This window comes from Chenopodium album, chromosome 15 (assembly GCF_948465745.1).
Source record: "Chenopodium album chromosome 15, dcCheAlbu1.1, whole genome shotgun sequence".
Lineage (NCBI taxonomy): Eukaryota > Viridiplantae > Streptophyta > Magnoliopsida > Caryophyllales > Amaranthaceae > Chenopodium > Chenopodium album.
Window position 1 is genome coordinate 43,059,822 of NC_137848.1, and position 18,020 is coordinate 43,077,841.

Consider the following 18,020-nt stretch of genomic DNA (forward strand, 5'->3'; position numbering starts at 1 on the left):
CAAAGAAAATATTAAATCAAACAATTAAATTAAATAATTGAAATAGGGATTTGGAACCAAACCCTCAGAAACTATCAACCTTTCACGTCTAGGGCGAAGGCAACTTCGAACTTGGCTAGGTGTGTCTTGAACTTGTGAATGTGGAATTTTGTGTGAGGGAAAGGTTTAGAAAAATAATAGAGAGAAAGCTTCTAGCTTTTAGAGAGAGAAAGAATAGAATTAGGTGATTGTGAATGAATAAAAACAAGGAGATACGACCCCTATTTATAAGAAAATAGTCCGGAAACGATAGAAAATACTTCAAGCTCTATACGGAATAAAACTGGCTTCTAGCGCCAGGCGACAGACTCTATCGTTTGGCGCTAATTAAAAGATAAAATGCGCTTTGTACGCGGAATCCTCTTCTGAATATGATTAAGCAGCAAATTCCGTGTTTATCAAATTAAAATTAGGTTTATCATAAAACACTTATTTTATTCCAAATAAAACTCTTTAAAATAATAATTATCAACCTTAATTCCATTAGAATTTAAAAGAACCTTCTAAATATTCCAGAAGATTAAAATCAATCCTAATAACTTTAGGAATAATAATTAATTGGCCCTCCTCTAGATCATCGGGCTGCATATAAAATTCATTTCGAGCCCAATTTAGTATTTAAGCCATAACTTCCTCATTATTCATCGGAATTGGGCTTATAATATATCGCTGGAAAGCTCTTTTCGAACCCGATCCAACTACACTATTATTGGACCCTTATCATGGACCAAACTAAATTGGACTGGCTATTTTTATAAATAGAGTATATAAGGAGATATATTTTCAAAAACAGAAAGAGAGATATTTTAATAAAAACAACCACATTACTAGACTTTCCACACTTTCACTCCGTTCGATAATCAAATGATGTGAAAGGTATTCATCACTGGGTTTGGTTTTGGGGAGACACATTTGGGTGTCTACAGACGAAGAGGCAAATTGGGAGGCCATGCGGCTAGCATTGGACTCGCTTCTAGAACGCAGGGGTATCAAAGAGTGGCATTGAGTAGCTTGCCACTCTTTGATACGTTGGGGGCATCCGGCTTCAGGGTCGTCCTATTAGGGGTGGAGCCGTCATGAGTCTTCCTAGTCTTATGGGCGATGTGCTTCCTGGGCTTCCCAGAAGTGCCAACATCACCACCCGTCTGCTTTTGAAGCTTCGGGTCTGGCTGTTTGGAGGGAGAAGGTTTGGACGAACCACCCTGCATGGAATACACAAGTTAGTATACCGGTGATCTCAATAAAACTCAATCCAAGTATATTGGGAAAGTTCCTCACCTTAGGGGCTCTGCGTGACGGCTGCTCCTCGTTAGTCCGTTTGCCCAAGATGGACAAACGGTAATACGCTGCAGAATGTGCAGCCAGCTTCTTGGTGGACGAGAGCTTCTCCATTGCTTTGTATGCACAAAAAGTAAGAGTTAGAAACTAAAGAAAGAATCAAGATCATCAAAGTAAAACAAAGTCAAGCGGCCTACTACCTCTCAGCCTCTCACTGCTAAGATCGCAAGCGGCCAAATACGTCCCGTCAAATAACCACTCATGACGGGAATGTAGCTTTGTAGGGTGACCTCATTCTCCCCCGTCTCTTCATTGGTTCGAACGGCCACATTAAATAGTCCTCGATCCAGTATCTCCTTATGCGCCTGCCTTGGGACAGGCGGCAGGGCTTTCTTCCCAGCGAGGAGAGGAGGGTTCCGGTTCCACCGGTTGTATCTCTTATTGCGCAGGCGGTCGGAGGAGGAGACTATGTAGAATTTCATCCTCCAGTCCTTCCATTTTTTCTCCTTCCCCACCGTCATCATAAAACCCTTATGGCTAGTAAGGGTGAACCATCGGCTCCGCTTGATTGGGGGGTTTTGCTCAAATAATGCATATGAGCGAATGCCTCAAAGTTGGGATCCACCTCCAGCATTTCACAAGCAGCAACGTAGCCCAAGATGTTGACCCAAGAGTTAGGGGCTAGTTGCCAGATACCCAGTTGTTATCCCTCTAGAATTCTCTCCACTTCCGGATGGAGGGGGAAGCGAAGACCAGCTAGAATGGCCGCTTCATAGCAGCCAAAACATTGGTCTTCGTAGCTCGCCTTCTCTGTCCAAACAATTGTATCCTCAGCGTCCGGCACAGAAAGAAGAAATCCATGTCCCGTGACATGGTTGGAAATGAACTTCCCAAAGTCCTCCGTCATTTTCTTCCGCCTGCCTTTGGGAACATGCAAATAATAAGGAGCACGTTCCAGCCGGTGCGAAGCAGACGGCTCTGCCCATCCTTCTCCTCTGTCCGCTGATAGGGACTCTATAGCAGCGTCTAATTTTGAGCTCGCCTCCTCCGAGTCAATGGAGGCGCTGTTAGAGATGATGAATCAGAGTCATCATGAGAGCTATCGTCCAATTTGGGGGCCTGCTGGCTAGTGCCGGCAGTGTCCTCCCCCATTTCCTTATCCGAAACCGAATCATTCGGCCCGGGAACTTGTCGTTCATTATCAGACTCCTCCAAAATCGAGGAACCTGTGGTGCTAGTAGCACTAGGTGGATTATCATAGACTTCGGCAACAGGCGCCCTAATAAATCCTTCTGAGTATACGGTCGAGCTTTCCGAATGGTACCAGGTACCATCCGTCCTATACGTCCGACTGGTCTGCTTCATTCTGGCCATGGTGTCCTGCACAGCCACAGACACGGTCGGATTTGGAGAAGTTCTCAAAGGGGAGTCCTCGAATGAGCATTCGGCACTCCTAGTTCTAGAATCAGCCGTCCCCGGTGACCAGCTGATCGCTAACCTAGGCCGTGCCGGGTGCGTTTGGGAAACCATTTTTTAAAAAGAAAAAAAATAAGGAAAGAGAAGATCAGACGGTTACCTTAGATGAAGGTACGAGAGCCGCTTGGTCTAGAAATCTTCTTACGGGCGGATAAGAGGCCGGGTGTCGAATGCTATCACAAAAGAAAACAAATTCTCAGAAGTCAAAGATTCAAGATTCTCTCTCAAGATTCACGCAAACGTGTGAACGCGACGAAGAGGTCAACCCCTATTTATAGAAAGGGTGAAAGTCTTAGGGTAAAAACCCTATATTCTCCCATGGTAAACAGTAAAAAACCGCTCCAGTAAGAGGCGGACACCTGTCACAGGCGTCACATGGCGAGCCACATCACCCCTATGAGGGGCAAATGATTTGGGTATTCTATACCCCGCCAAATGGCCCAATGAGAGCGGGACACATGTCATCGAAAGAGGTGTCCAAATGGACTTCCTAGATTATGACACGTGTCACGCAGGTATGGCCCCTAGGAATGGCGGCCTTCAAGGCCCAAATCACAAGGAGAGCCGCAAAATGGCGCTGCCCTAAATCCTAGGTCACCAAACCCTAGGACAGGGCACACCTCTCTAGGACCATATAAATAGGGAGATTCCCCCCATTTATTGGGGCACGTCTTAATCATTACATCATTGATTGTTCTCGAAAACAGAGAACACCTCATCTCAAAATCCGAGAAGATACTTACTTTTCGCACGTTTTACTCCGAATCCGTACTAACTTAATCTTCGGAGGTGGACCTCCGAACATCCGGAGCTCCGTTCTTTTGTAGGTACAGGTGGCTTCGTTGGATTCAGTCTTCGAGTTGTAACTCTCCCAAGGGACACAAAAACACTCGAAACATATCACTTTTTTTTATTGCTATTTAATTATCTACTATGTAAAGTCAATCAAGTGCACTAACAAATACTCTGTATGTCAAGTTTGCCAATTATTTAAAAATTAAGTTAGGACTACATATCTATATACTATATACTAAAATAATCACCAAAGAGGACCCTTGGCACAATTTTGTAAAAAATTTTCCCTCCAAAATGCTATTTATTTAATTTTTTTAAAAAAATTCTATTAAAAAATTCTTTTAATAAATTTTATTTAATATATATAATATGAAACACAAAAGAATTTAAATGATATACATTAATAAATTCAAATTTAAAAAAAAATTATTATTCATTTAATTTCAATTAACTCTATTTCAATTGACTATTATTATTAATAAATGTTTATAAATTCCGTGCATTGCACGGGGCCAAAAACTAGTAAATTAATAATAGATGCATTTTTAAATTAAAAAATTAGAAATAAAATTGTGGGTTGAAAACAAATTCCCAATTGAGAATGTCAAAATAAAGAATAAAATCCACATTTGTATAACCGTATGGCATTAAAATATATAAGCGACCATCTAACAAATAATGCTTTTTACAGAGTACTTTATAATATTAAGTTGCATAATAGCATGAACTAAAAACTTACTATAAATAGGGTTCGAGTTGTGGGGTAAGAGGCATCTTCATTAAGGGCCTCTTCACTTTAGCTTAATTTAAGTTCAGTTTCAGCTTTAATTAGTGCAATTCAATTCAATTTAGCTCCTAATTTTCTTCTCTCGTTAAATACTCATTTCAGCTCAGTTCTGTTCAGCTCCAATCACTTCAATTCAGTTCAGCTCAGCTCAGTAAATGTGAACAAGCCCTAACAACTACTAGAGCTATTCAAAAAAGGCTATCAAATAAAATTGTTAATCTTCTAGATACTACTGTATTATTATTATTTAAAAAATGGAGGGCAAGTAAATTATTTCCAACAAGAAGAATGTATTAACAATATTCCTATTTCTTGCATTAGGCAATTCCATAATACAGTATAATAACTATATTCGTAATTTTATTATTCTGGATCCTGCATGCGCGGATTATTTGTGTATAGGGAAATATGGAAATCAGGCCTACAACTTATGAAAGGCCGATATATTATTCGGATACGGATCCCCAACAACTATCAAACATGTCGGCAGATATGCAAAAGGCAGGTATGTCGGCTAATCAGCGATCGGCACGTGGCAGCAGTGGTTTGACACATGGCGCAAGGTACTTTGCATTCCATGCAGCCACCTGTCATCTGGAAGGGCTATAAATAATCAAGCTTAATCCCATAATCAAAGTAGCATTTATTACTCTATCTTCTTTCTCTCTCTACATAACTTCTTATCTTCTTCTTAAACACTTTTTGACTTTATCATCGGAGTGGTTTTCCCCGGATCACCCTGGGGTAAGCTAATTTCTGCTCTCTGTGTAGGTTCTCATCTGGACGATAGGAGCTTCACGGATCTCGGACTCGGGCTTCCAGGTTGTCAGATCCTGACTGAAACAATTTAGCGCTAGAAGGAGGGGGCAGTGATCACTTCTATCGCCTAAGAACCTCACAAAGATATATAGCAAGCAGCTGGTCATGATCGGAAATCAGGAAACTCTTGTGATTAGTATGTTGATTAGTCAAAGGATAATGGCTGTGAATGAAACAACACAAACGGAGATAGTAGTGGAAGATGAAACTCACACCCTGGAGGAAAATCAATTTAATATGCTGCTAACCCTAGCGGGGCAAGCTGGAACAGTTGCAGACCCAATGGCTGAGTTTACACATGAAGATTTGGAGGTAGCAGCTAGAGTGATGAGTGCGATGAGTACGAAAAGAAAAGAAGCTGAGACAGAAGAAGGGTGTCGATTGCTCTTGGTGGACAGTTCAATCAAGCAGCAAATTTGCCAAGGCACTGCCGAGAGGAGTCGCCGATAAGGACACATACGGCTCCACAGGAGACAGAAGCTCAATCCTCGAGCCATGCCGTTAGTACAAGAACTCAGCATCAGAGAAGTTCCCAAGTTGAGGGGCAGGTGGTGTGGACTGTGGTTCAGTTAAGGGCCTTACCATTTGCATAGAGTATCTTAGATCAGCCGATGGAGAAAATTAAAATGCCAACGTGTAGGTATGATGGAAGAGGGGATCCAAGCAAGTACATAACGTCCTATGAGAGGCACATGATCTTATACACCAACTCGGATGTTGTTTGGTGTAAGGTCTTTCCAACCACTTTAATTGGGGCTGCGGCAGATTGGTTCAACAATCTAGGAAGTGGTATAGTAGACAGCTTTGAAAAGCTGACAGAGATGTTTGTGGGGAATTATATCAGTAATAGCATCTGGCAGAGAACTTCAGGGGAATTGATGGCGGTGGAACAAAGGCCGGATGAGTCTTTGAGGGATTACATCAGAAGGTTCAATAATGAGGCAAATATAATTCCGAAGTTGCAACAAGAAATAGCCGTTATGGCATTGATGAATGGTTTGAATAACTCTGAGTTCAAACGTCAGCTAACAAGGAAGAATTTACCAACGTTAGCAGCAGCCTTTAACAAGGCGCGTGATTACATAAAAAGTGAAGAACTGATGAAAACAAGTGCCAAGAATGTTCAAGCTGATAGGGTGCAATGCCCATCTAAGGGAGCATACTCAGGAAGTGGAAGGCCGAGAGCCTCGGCCCCAGTAAGGGGAGGGGGAAGTCGGTAGGAGGTTAGGGCTGCAAAGGCACCGATGCGATATGGTACATATACATCATTGAATACGCGAAGAGTTGCTATCTATTCCGTGAACCAAGAATAAGGAAGGATGGACGAGGCCGATACCTATGAAAGCAAGGCCGAGAGATGTTAAGAAATACTGTATGTTTTACCGGGATGTGGGCCATTATACTGAAGAATGTACACAGTTGAAGGATAACATTGAGGAACTGATAAGGAAGGGACACTTGACCCAATACCGGCTGAATACAGGTAGAAGTCAACCTCCACTATACCGGCAGGTAGAGCGCCAGCAGTTAGAAGCAAGGCCTGAAAGGTCACAAACTGGAATTGTCAAACAAGAGGATAGAGGCTTGCCGCCATTGTCAACAGGGAAAAGGGTTTATGTGATAACTGGTGGACCGGTGCATGGGGGAACAATAAGTGGGGCAAGAAAGCATCTATCGGAGCACCGACACATAATCAATGCCCTGGATGATGATAGTCGTCCCCGACCTACCTGTATTCCTGATGTGGTGTTTACAAAGAAAGATGCAAGGGGAATTGTCTTTCCTCATGATGACCCATTTGTGTTGATAATAAAGATAAATAGGGCTGATATCAAGAGGGTCTTGGTGGATGGCGGCAGCTTGGCGAAGGTTCTATTAATCCAAGCATTTAATGCAATGATGATTAGAAGGCAATATCTGACACAGGTATCCTACCTAGTGATTGGTTTTAATGGATCAATGGTGAGGCCAGAAGGAAGCATTGTTTTACCGGTGCGACTGTGTGATGGGCCGGCAGCAAGAGATGTGATGGCAGAGTTCCTAGTGGTTAATGTACCGTCGGCTTACAACGCCATTATCGGAAGACCAATAATTCACGATGTGCAGGCAGTAGTGTCAACTTATCACCTAACGATAGCCTATGTATCAAATTTGGGAACTGCAGAGAAGGTACATGGGGGTCAAGTAATGGCAAAGTCATGTTATGTAACAGCTTTGAAGAATCCATTGCAGGATGGTCCGATACCGAGTAACCCTAAAAGAGAAAGGGAACCGACGGTATGAGATATGTCAATGGAAAACTTTGATGCGAGGCCAGAGACTGCACCAAGGCCATCACCAGGAGGAGAAACAGTGCAGGTTGAGCTTCAGCCAAGTGATCCAAGTCGGATAGTGAAGGTTGGAGCAGATATGGATGTCGATATGAGGTGTCATCTGATTAGTCTGTTACGGGAGAATGTAGATGTGTTTGCCTTTTCGGCAGATGAGATGCCTGGGATACATCCTGAGGTTATGGAGCATAAGCTGAATGTTGACAGTAAATTCAGGCCATAAGACAAAAGAAGCGTAATTTCTCAACAGAAAAGATTGAAGCAATACAAGCTGAGGTTAATAAGCTCTTAGCAGTAGGGTTTATAGAGCCATGCACGTATCCAGAATGGTTGGCGAATGTCGTTATGGTGAGAAAACCGACAGGAAAGTGGTGAATGTGTGTGGATTTCACAGATCTGAACAAGGCTTGCCCCAAGGATTGTTATCCGCTACCTCGAATAGACAGGCTGGTAGACTCCACTTCGGGCCATGCAATGCTTAGTTTCTTGGATGCGTTTTCGGGATATCATCAAGTCAATCTTTACAAATTGGATAAAGCAAAAACGGCATTTATAACAGATGATAGGGTTTATTGTTACAAAGCTATGCCGTTTGGGTTGAAAAATGCATGAGCAACCTATCAAAAGTTGGTTGATAAAATCTTTGAGAAGCAGAAGGGACGAAACGTAGAAGTGTATGTGGATGATACAATTGTGAAGAGCAGGCTGAAAGAGGATCACATAGCCGACTTAAAGGAAACATTTAAGACTTTGCGGAGATATCAGATGAAATTGAACCCAGAGAAGTGTGTTTTTGGGGTCCGATCAGGGAAGTTTTTAGGCTTTATGGTGAGTGAACGAGGTATTGATGCAAATCCTGACAAGGTGAATGCAATCCTTGAAATAAAACAGCCAAAAACTATTCGAGATATACAGAGGCTTATAGGCAGAATAGCAGGGCTAACTCGGTTTATCAGCAAATCAGCTGATAAGGCACTCCCATTTTTTGTGGTGTTACGGCAAAATAAAACTTTTGAATAGGGAAAGGATCATATTGAGGCTTTGGAAGTAGTGAGAAATCATTTGAGATCCCTCCCGTCAGTTGCAAGACCAGAGCGATGTGAACAGTTGCAGCTGTACATTTTGGCCTCACCAAAAACTGTGGCAGCAGTGTTGATAGTCGAAAGAAAGAAGCAGCAGGCGCCGATATAATTTAGTCATGTCCTGAATGCCGCAAAACGCAGATATCTAGTAATAGAAAAAATGGCGCTAGCAGTGGTGATTGCGGCCAGAAAGCTACGGCCTTATTTTGATTCTCATTTGGTAGAGGTACTAACAAATCATCCACTTAAAAAGGCACTGCAAAATATGGATACGTCGGGTCGATTATTAAAATGGGTAGTGGATTTGTCGGAGTACGAGTTGCATTATAAGTCCAGAGTATCAATTAAGGCACAGGCCTTGTCGGATTTCATTGTGGAAACTTCATACAATGATGAAGAAGAAGAATTAGGAACATGGCAGGTATCAGTGGATGGTTCAGCAGCGTCAACTGGATCTGGGGAAGGTATTGTGATAACAGCCCCAGATGGAGGAACTTTTGAGTATGCTCTAAAGTTTAAATTTAAGGCTACCAACAACGAAGCTGAGTATGAGGCAGCCATAGCCGGTATTCAGTTGTCGATAGCTGGAGAAGCAAAGCGACTGGTCCTAAAGACTGATTCTCAGTTAGTGTCCAGTCAATTTAGTGGGTAATATGAAGCATGGGAGTCAACAATGATAAAGTATCTCGAAAAGATTAATCAATTAACGGCACAGTTGCAATATTTTGAGGTGAAGCTGGTGCCGAGGGCGCAAAATGCGCAGGCTGACTCTTTAGCAAGGTTAGCCAGCTCAAGCTTTAATGACTTGGAGAGAACAGTAATGGTCGAAGTCTTGAAGCAGAGAAGTATAGACGAAACATCGGAGCAAATACTTTGTGTTGATAACGGCAGCCAATGGTACGATAAGATATTGGTGTATCTCCTTCATGAAGCATTACCAATTGACAAGGGAGAATCCAGAAAATTGAGAAAAGATAGTGTGTGGTTCATCATGCATCAGGGGCAGTTATACAAGAGGGGATTCTCATTGCCGTTACAAAGGTGCATAACAGATTACCAATCCGCAAGGCTGATTGAAGAGATACATGAAGGGACTTGTGGGAATCATCTTGGTGCTCGAGCTCTATCATGAGAAGCAATGAGATGGGGATATTACTGGCCAACGATGAATGAAGATGCCTCCTGGTATGTGAAGAAATGTAATAAGTGCCAAAAGTTTGCCCCAACTATTAATTTACCGCCAAATGATTTGATGCTGATACTTAATCCAGTTCCTTTTGCACAACGGGGAATGGACATAGTGGGGCCATTTCCATCAGCAATGAGAGGAAGGAAGTTTCTCCTAGTCGGTATAAATTATTTCACCAAATGGATAGAAGCTGAGCCAGTAACGAAGATATCAGCATCGGAGGTGAAGAAGTTCATTTGGAAGAATATTTTCACAAGGTTTGGATTGCCGATGGCAATGGTTTTCGATCACGGATCTCAATTTGATTGTAAGCTAGTAAAGGATCTCTTAGCTATGTACAAGGTCAAGTTTGCATATGCTGCGCTATGTCATCCACAATCAAACGGCCAAGCAGAAGCGGCAAATAAACAGATAATAACGGCGATAAAGAAGAAAATAGAAGATGCAAAGGGGTTATGGGCTGATCTAATACTTGAAATACTGTGGGCAAACAGAACAACAATTAGAGAAGCCACCGGCGAATCACCCTTCAACTTAGTCTTTGGGATAGAAGCAGTGGTACCAACAGAGGTGGGATTGCCGACATTCAGAATTCAGCATTACTGTGAAGAACAGAACGACTTGCTACTGAGGCAACAGTTGGATTTCCTACTAGAATTGGGAGAGAAAGCGGCAGTTAGGTCAGCCGCAAAAACAGAATGTCAAGGGCATATAACAAAATAGTAAGCCGTCGACCTTTGAATACAGGCGATTTGGTGCTGCGTAGAACGGTAGCAACAGGAAAAGGAAATGAAGATGGAAAGTTAACAGCGAACTGGGAAGGACCATATCGGATTAGAGATATGGTGATGCAGGGGTCATTTTACTTAGAAATAATAGACGGAAAACCATTGAAGAATGTTTGGAATACAGCGATACTTGAGAAGTATTATGTTTAAAAAGATGATGTAATATGCTTTTGTAAAGTATATAACTGATATTGATGTATAAACGATATCAGTCATGAATAAATGGAAAATTATCCTCTATTATGCGTGAAACATGCATCCTCCACTTAACAAACCATCGATAAGTGGGATGGACAGCTTAAAACCGCTTTTGTGAAGATAATGTACTTACAACCTGATCAGTTGTATTCATTAACTCACGAGGTTGCTGGTTCAAAATATAATACCGGCAAAATCAACTCATAGTATATGTCGATTTCAGGCATAACTTTGGTTATGATCGCCGAGAAGGGTACTTCACTGGCTGTGAAAATAGCGCAGTAGGTGACCAGCATTATACTCTGAAACAGCAACTAAAAGTAAAGCGGAATAACTCAAAGCAAATAGTGCACATATCTGTACCACAGATACATGCACTAGGGGGGAGAAAAAGAGATAAGAGTGTCTAAGAGTAAATCCGATATATGATGGTTGTTGGTGATTATTAATAACGAGCCGATAAGTTAATTGTTAATAGTTGTTAATTGTTGATGGTAATTAAATACATAACCGACATAGTTGAAATGACAATGTTTTGATAGATAATGAATCCGAAAAATGAATCCGACACAAATTTTCAGAGTAGTTATTTATTAAATACGTTACTGAATAGCAGATTAAAGTACAGAAATTGTTAATATAGATAGCAAGGGTAAGATAAGTACATAACAGCATGAATGACAATCGACAGGCATCACCACAAAAAGGGGTATATGCCGCTAAAATAGCATTGTCAAAAAATAGTTAAACAAAAACAAACAATTTAAAGTTTGAGATCATGGCTGATAAGGCCCTATTACACAAGATCCACTGGATGATGTCGGTGATGACTACCCGCCCCTTTAAGCTTGCAAATTTTCAGGCTCAGGAGAGTTTAGAATACTGGGGTATGAGGGGCCGTCATCAGCAACTGGCTTAAGGTTGAGAAGGTCTTCCTCGGCAAATTCTTGTTGTTCAAAGCCGGAAGGAATCTTGTGAGCTCCGTTGTTAAAAGCCTTCTCCAATTTGGCCCAGTTATCCTTCTTCCAACCAGCAGCTTGGGCAACACACCTCTGAGCAGCAGTCCATCCTCCATCAAAGCGGTCTTGGAGCTTGGTGATGAACTCTAAGGAGATCAAGTAACGGCCTATAGCTCTTTGCCGAATGCTAAGCTTGTCGGCTTCCATCTTCTTAATCTTATCTTCAAGGTTGTGGATGGAAGCTTTGGCATCAGAAAGCTCCTTCTCGAGGGGAGGAAGACGCTCCACATCTTTGTTCTTTTCGGCAAGCTGGTTCTTCAGAAGTTAAACTTCCTTTTCGAACCCCTCGAGCTTGATAACCTTTTTCCTTGAGGGCCGCCATCTCTAAGTCATCTTTTGCTTTTGCCTCTTTGATCTGGGTGATGACCTTACCAGCATTATCTAGGGCCGTCTGTAAGGCGCTCTGGGTGGTAGAAGCTTGATGATGTTGCTTTTGGTAGTACCGATACATCTCCATGAGCTCAGTACCAGACATAACGACCTAAAATTGATACCAAAATGAAAATGATGATTAATGATTAAATAGATGGTAGTTAATATGGGGAAAGTAATAACGGAAAGAAGCAAATGTGAAAACGGGACAAAAAGAATATGATATAAAGAGGGATACCTTCATCAAGTCATGCATATGCTAAGCAGCAAGAGGACCGATAACACCAGCAGGCCTGTCCATTGGAGGCGCCAGATTGCGTAGAAGTCGATAACCGAGGTTCCCTACTCGCATAGGGTCATCGGCAAATAACGACCTATTCCAGCATACATCAAGCTTAGGTTGCCACCGGTCCCCTGAATGGCCGTCGGGAACAAAGAACCTTTGAACAACTTCATCAGGAAGCCTGCCCTCTGGATGTTCAATCCATTGGTTGGACTGATATATGAGATCGGGGGCCGTTACATCAGAACCGCCAGCAGCACCAGTCCTAACTTGAGCCTCAGGCTGACTAGCCGCGTTAGGACGAGGTGGAGAAGAAGACTAAGGTATGTGAGTGATGTCTTGAATCATCACTCCATCAGGCAAATTTTTTTTGTGGTTGACACAGTAGAAAGGTCAACCGTTTTGTCTTGGGTATCAGCATGTCTAGGAGATGGGGGTTTCTCCTGGTTCTCCATCTCCCGAGATTTCTTTTGAGCTCGGCCATGTGGTTGTCTCGGGTTGCTGACATCGAAAGCTCCTCCGCGTCGGTTACCGAGCGCTGTTAACTTTCTCTTCCTTATATTCTCATCAGCCATTGCCTCAGCTTTTCTCTTAGGGTTGACAGGGGAAGCGTGGCTGCAATAGGAAGCAAGGGTGTCGTAACTAGGCTTGGGGGCCTTGGGACACTTCCTTATAACTCTTTTCTCGTCCGCCAACAATCCAAGTTGCTTGTTGTCCAACTTGTCAACTCCTAAAACAAAGGAAACAAGAAAACAGATAAGGATTACTCTAACTGAACCTAACACTTATATGGACGAAAGCATGCGAAAAGATGTACATACACATGGATGCAAAAAAATAAATAAATAAATGCGTGTGCAAATATGATAATAAGAAACAATACACACAGATGTAAATATAATAACAATGATGAGTTAGTACCATAACAATCAGTCCAGCACACACTGACATGGGATAAGGGAGCGTTGCCGAGAATATATCCCACATTTGGCACCCACACCTTAGGGGTAAGACGGGTCCTACCGTTGCTGTCATCGGACTCCTCTACATCAAAGTGGTTGACAGCCCTAAGTTCATGTTTGCCAAGGTCTCTCTCGGCAATAGTGTCAAATCGGGGGTGAGGACGTAAAAAGTTCTCCGAATCGGAAAGTCACTGGGGACAGACAAAAAGAAGAATTTATCTTGCCAGCCTTTACAGCTGGATAGTTTAGGGTGAACTGTGTATTTACGTGAGGCGGTATACAAAGACCACCACCCTTCTGACTGGCCATTTCTCTTCAAAGATAGCAGCCTTCAAAATGCGTTAAGTGTTAACGGGAAATTCCTGTATAACATAACCCACACAAGAGCAATAACGACACGGATGGTGGGAGGAGTTAGCTGAACTAAACATACGTTCCAGGCTAAAATTTTCACCACGAAAGAGTGAAGAGGAAACCATAACCTAAAATCGAAATTCTTAACATATATAGCAATGTGGCCAGTAGGGCAATCCAATACTAACGACCCATAAGCAGGAAGGGTCAAATTATACCCGTCAGGTAAGTTGTAAAACCGCTTGGCGCGACGGCAGTAATCCTTTTCCAGCGCCGTTTTTCTAAATTTATCACATATTTTTGCCTTGGCAACTTTGCTGCTGGCTGGTAAGTTGAGGGGCTGCCGATATTCTGCGTTATCTGTTTCGGAGTTGTACCCCTCATCCAAACTTTCTTCCTGAATGACCTCTGCCGTTAGGTCAACAATGTCGTCCCTACTCTCGGCATGGACACTATCTTCTTACTCAACGTTCTCATCCCCAAGAACAGAGTTCACAGCAGATTCGTGAATGGGGGATGCTTGTTGTTCCTGCCGGTTTAGGGGAGTTTCCATATCATCAGATTCAGAAGAGCTGGAGCTCACAACCTGAATTTGTCCAGGTTTCTTACTCGACTCAGCAGCATCTCTGGCTGCAGCCTCAGGTTGATAGCTGGGTTGCTTTGTTCTCGGCATTGAAGCAGTGCTTATACCTATATTACCAACGTTGGAACCGTATTGGTCAATATTGGGTTTGTCGGCGAAACTTCGCAAATGATACCGGACGCTAACTGGCTCAACGTCAAGAATTTCGACGTCCTCGGGAATATTAGGATTTGTAGGACGAACTGCCCTCTCGCAGTCCGCTAATATTTTATGACTGTAAAAAGCTTCCCTTTGTTCTTCCGCAGATAACGGCTGAAATGGATCGTCAATGTTATCAAAAAGAGAAGAAGCAGTTCCTTTGTTTCGGCCGAGATCTTTCCCTAAAGATTGTCTTATAAGGCGGCGCCTAACAGTGCTAAGGGTTCCTCAATACTACTACCGGACATTTAATATTTCAACCTAAAAACTAAACCAAAAAAAAAAAAAGAGGAGGAGTTCAAAACATGCAAATTGAAATTCAGAGTTTGTAAATACATTAAACTATTCACCCACAGTGAAGAATGTCGAAAACTTGATTGCACTTCGGAATTTAGTACTCGCAAGACATGTAACTGCTTCCAAAGTTACGTAGGCGCTAAAATCTCTCTCAAAAATTTGCTCAGAAATTAGTTTTTCATTGAAATGAAGATAAAAATGAAAAAGTGGAATGAAAAGGGGTTTTTAAGGGGTGACGTTTGATGTGAAAATACTGTTAGAAATCCAATGGCTGGGGTAATTCTACAGTTTCAAAATTTGAATGTTAGATTCATGACACGTGTCCAAATAAGTCACAAGTTTCCCGCTCGTTAATTTAGGAGATGGCAAAATGAACGATCCACTTTCCAATTTACGGCCAATGGTTATCAAAAGGACATACCTTATCTGTTATCGGCAAACAAAGTCACTTGGGGGGAAAAACGGAGTTTTTTTCACTCCCAACTCTTTTGTTAAGTTGACTTTGTCTGCTATCGGCAAACAAGGTCACTTGGGGGGGAAAATGGAGTTTTTTCGCTCCCAGCTCTTTTGTTAAGTTGACCTTGTCTGCTATCGGCAAACAAGGTCACTTGGGGGGAAAAACGGAGTTTTTTTGCTCCCAGCTCTTTTGTTAAGTTGACCTTGTATGTTATCGGTAAATAAGGTCACTTGGGGGGAAAAACGGAGTTTTTTCGCTCCCAGCTCTTTTGTTAAGTTGACATTGTCTGCTATCGGCAAACAAGGTCACTTGGGGGGAAAAACGGATTTTTTTCGCTCCCAACTCTTTTGTTAAGATTGACCTTGTCTGCTATTAACAAACAAGGTCACTTGGGAGGAAAACGGAGTTTTTTCGCTCCCAATTCTTTTGCTTCAGCAGCAAAATATACTGGTACAAACACACACCCAACAAATTTATAATTAATACTTTAATCCAATTTTACAAGAAGTCATCCTAAATATAGCAGTTCACAAAAGCAGGAAAAGGAGCTCGACAGAGTGCAAGAAACAAAAGTGAAATTTACAATATTTCAGACTAAAGTGAGAACGTCATATTCAAATTTAACATCCTCACTTGGGGGGCTAGTTGTATAGGGAGATATGGAAATCAAGCCGACAGCTTATGATAGGTCGATATATTATTCGGATACGGATCCCCAGCAACTATCAAACATGTCAACAGATATGCAAAAGGCAGGTATGTCGGCTAATTAGCGATCGGCACGTGGCAGCAGCGGTTTGACACATGGCGCAAGGTACTTTACATGTCATGCATCCACCTGTCATCTGGAAGGGCTATAAATAATCAAGCTTAATCTCATAATCAAAGTAGCATTTATTTTTCTCTCTCTACTTTCTCTCTCTACATAACTTCTTATCTTCTTCTTAAACACTTTTTGACTTTATCATCGGAGTGGTTTTCCCCGGATCACCCCGGGGTAAGCTAATCTCTGCTCTCTATGTAGGTTCTCATCTGGACGATAGGAGTTTCACGGATCTCGGACTCGGGCTTTCAGGTTGTCGGATCTTGACCGAAACAATTTGTATATTTTCTAAAATGGTATTGATTTGAAAAATTTATGTTACGATAATCTGGTGTTATTAAATGTTTGTTATTAAATGTCCATTTTATTTTCATTTTGGTACGTATTTTGTGTTTAATTTAAACTTTTAATTTGCAGTGTATTGATGTTGGGTGGAAAAGTACTAGGATGTGCTGATGTGGGAGAAGGTTGTGGGGTTTACCCAATTTGAATATTGAACTTTTTCCCGATCAAGAATCAAGGGAATAGCATTCTTGATGTTGTTGACGAAGAGAGCTGGATGGTACTCTGTCGGTGGTGGAGTGGTGGTGGAGGTGGTTGACGTTCACCGTCTTTGGTCATGATGGGAAGATGAAACTAAGCTCTGCTTGCTGTATAAAAGACAAATTAAAGTAACAACTTGTGACTTTAATGGAGTGATTTAAACACGGGAATCAAGACTCTAAAATCTTGAAAAAGATTAAAGATGGAAGGATTAGAAAACAAAAAGAAAATTTGCAGAAGCTAGATTGAAAAACCCATAGCTGTGATACCATGTTAGATTTCGGAAAAACTACTCAATTTAGAGTGTATATCATTGATCAATATATATAGAGTTTTACAAGACTTATATTTCTAGTACGATAAAGATACATAGGAAAATTTGCAAATTGCAGCCATTTAAAAAAAATTGCAAATTATAGCCTAAAAGTTCGTATAAACTGTAAATTGCAGCCCGATTCAACTTTTTCATCGGTTTGCAAGTCCAAAAATCTTCTATTAAGGTTTTAGGGGCCATTTTAGCACTTAAGGGTCCGAATTGAGCTCGGAATCAGCAAAAAAATAACGCAAGTACCTCATTTTGCGTAACAAAAATGTATTGATTTGTGGGAAACTGTAAAAAAGAGACACTTACGTTATTTTTTTGCTTTTTCAGAGCTCAATTCGGGTCCTTAAGGGATAAAATGACCCCTAAAACCTTAAACGAAGATTTTCGACATGTAAAGCGATGAAAAAGTTGAATCGGGCTGCAATTTACAATTTATACGAACTTTTGGGCTGTAATTTGCAATTTTTTTTTAAATGGCTGCAATTTGCAAAATACGAACTTTAAATGGCTGCAATTTGCAAATTTTCCAGATACATAATATATATAAATATTATCGTAATGTGTGACAAATATCATCATAACTATAATATCTATCAAATTTCAATCGTAATAAACTAATAAATGCTAGAATTCAATCTTATACTGTGTTTTCTAGCTGTTCAATCTTTCTAATTCATACTGGACTACTTTTTGGAGGCTAGGAACATTGCTTTTAGATAAGTTTGTTTTTAAAATGCTTCTAATAAGCTTTTTCCTCTTGATAAGACTCATGGAAGTGCACGAGTCTTCTTAGTTGAGTTTGTGTTTTGGTTTTTTGTTTGTTGCATTTTGTTTTACTCCGTCGCTTGTTTTTTCCTCACTAGGAAAAAATAAAAATACAACCAATTTGTGAAAAATGTTTATATTCAAAAAATAAAAATCAATTACATACAAGATTACAAGGTAAATAGAATTACACAAATAATTAATCTAATCAACCTAAATGTCGAATTATTTTTTTTTTTTTTATAGTATCTAAATTAT

The 18,020-nt window shown here is 41.2% G+C and overlaps 4 protein-coding genes across 4 annotated transcripts; all 4 read left to right on the plus strand.

Moving 5' to 3' along the window:
- The first annotated feature begins 5,820 nt into the window (after positions 1-5,820).
- LOC145581222 (uncharacterized) lies at positions 5,821-6,414 on the plus strand. The gene has a single exon (XM_081638269.1). The coding sequence runs from the start codon at positions 5,821-5,823 to the stop codon at positions 6,412-6,414; it is 594 nt and encodes a 197-aa protein (XP_081494395.1).
- A 118-nt stretch (positions 6,415-6,532) lies between these two features.
- On the plus strand, positions 6,533-7,477 carry LOC145581223 (uncharacterized). The gene has a single exon (XM_081638270.1). The coding sequence runs from the start codon at positions 6,533-6,535 to the stop codon at positions 7,475-7,477; it is 945 nt and encodes a 314-aa protein (XP_081494396.1).
- A 1,289-nt stretch (positions 7,478-8,766) lies between these two features.
- Positions 8,767-9,258, plus strand: LOC145581224 (uncharacterized). The gene has a single exon (XM_081638271.1). The coding sequence runs from the start codon at positions 8,767-8,769 to the stop codon at positions 9,256-9,258; it is 492 nt and encodes a 163-aa protein (XP_081494397.1).
- A 21-nt stretch (positions 9,259-9,279) lies between these two features.
- On the plus strand, positions 9,280-9,738 carry LOC145581225 (uncharacterized). The gene has a single exon (XM_081638272.1). It carries the CDS (start codon positions 9,280-9,282, stop codon positions 9,736-9,738), a length of 459 nt encoding a protein of 152 aa, XP_081494398.1.
- Positions 9,739-18,020: the final 8,282 nt, after the last annotated feature.

What these genes read in the sequence shown, in the direction of transcription:
- LOC145581222 (XM_081638269.1), top strand. Translation starts at nt 5,821, where the DNA reads ATGCCAACGTGTAGGTATGATGGAAGAGGGGATCCAAGCAAGTACATA.
- LOC145581223 (XM_081638270.1), top strand. Translation starts at nt 6,533, where the DNA reads ATGAAAGCAAGGCCGAGAGATGTTAAGAAATACTGTATGTTTTACCGG.
- LOC145581224 (XM_081638271.1), top strand. Translation starts at nt 8,767, where the DNA reads ATGGCGCTAGCAGTGGTGATTGCGGCCAGAAAGCTACGGCCTTATTTT.
- LOC145581225 (XM_081638272.1), top strand. Translation starts at nt 9,280, where the DNA reads ATGATAAAGTATCTCGAAAAGATTAATCAATTAACGGCACAGTTGCAA.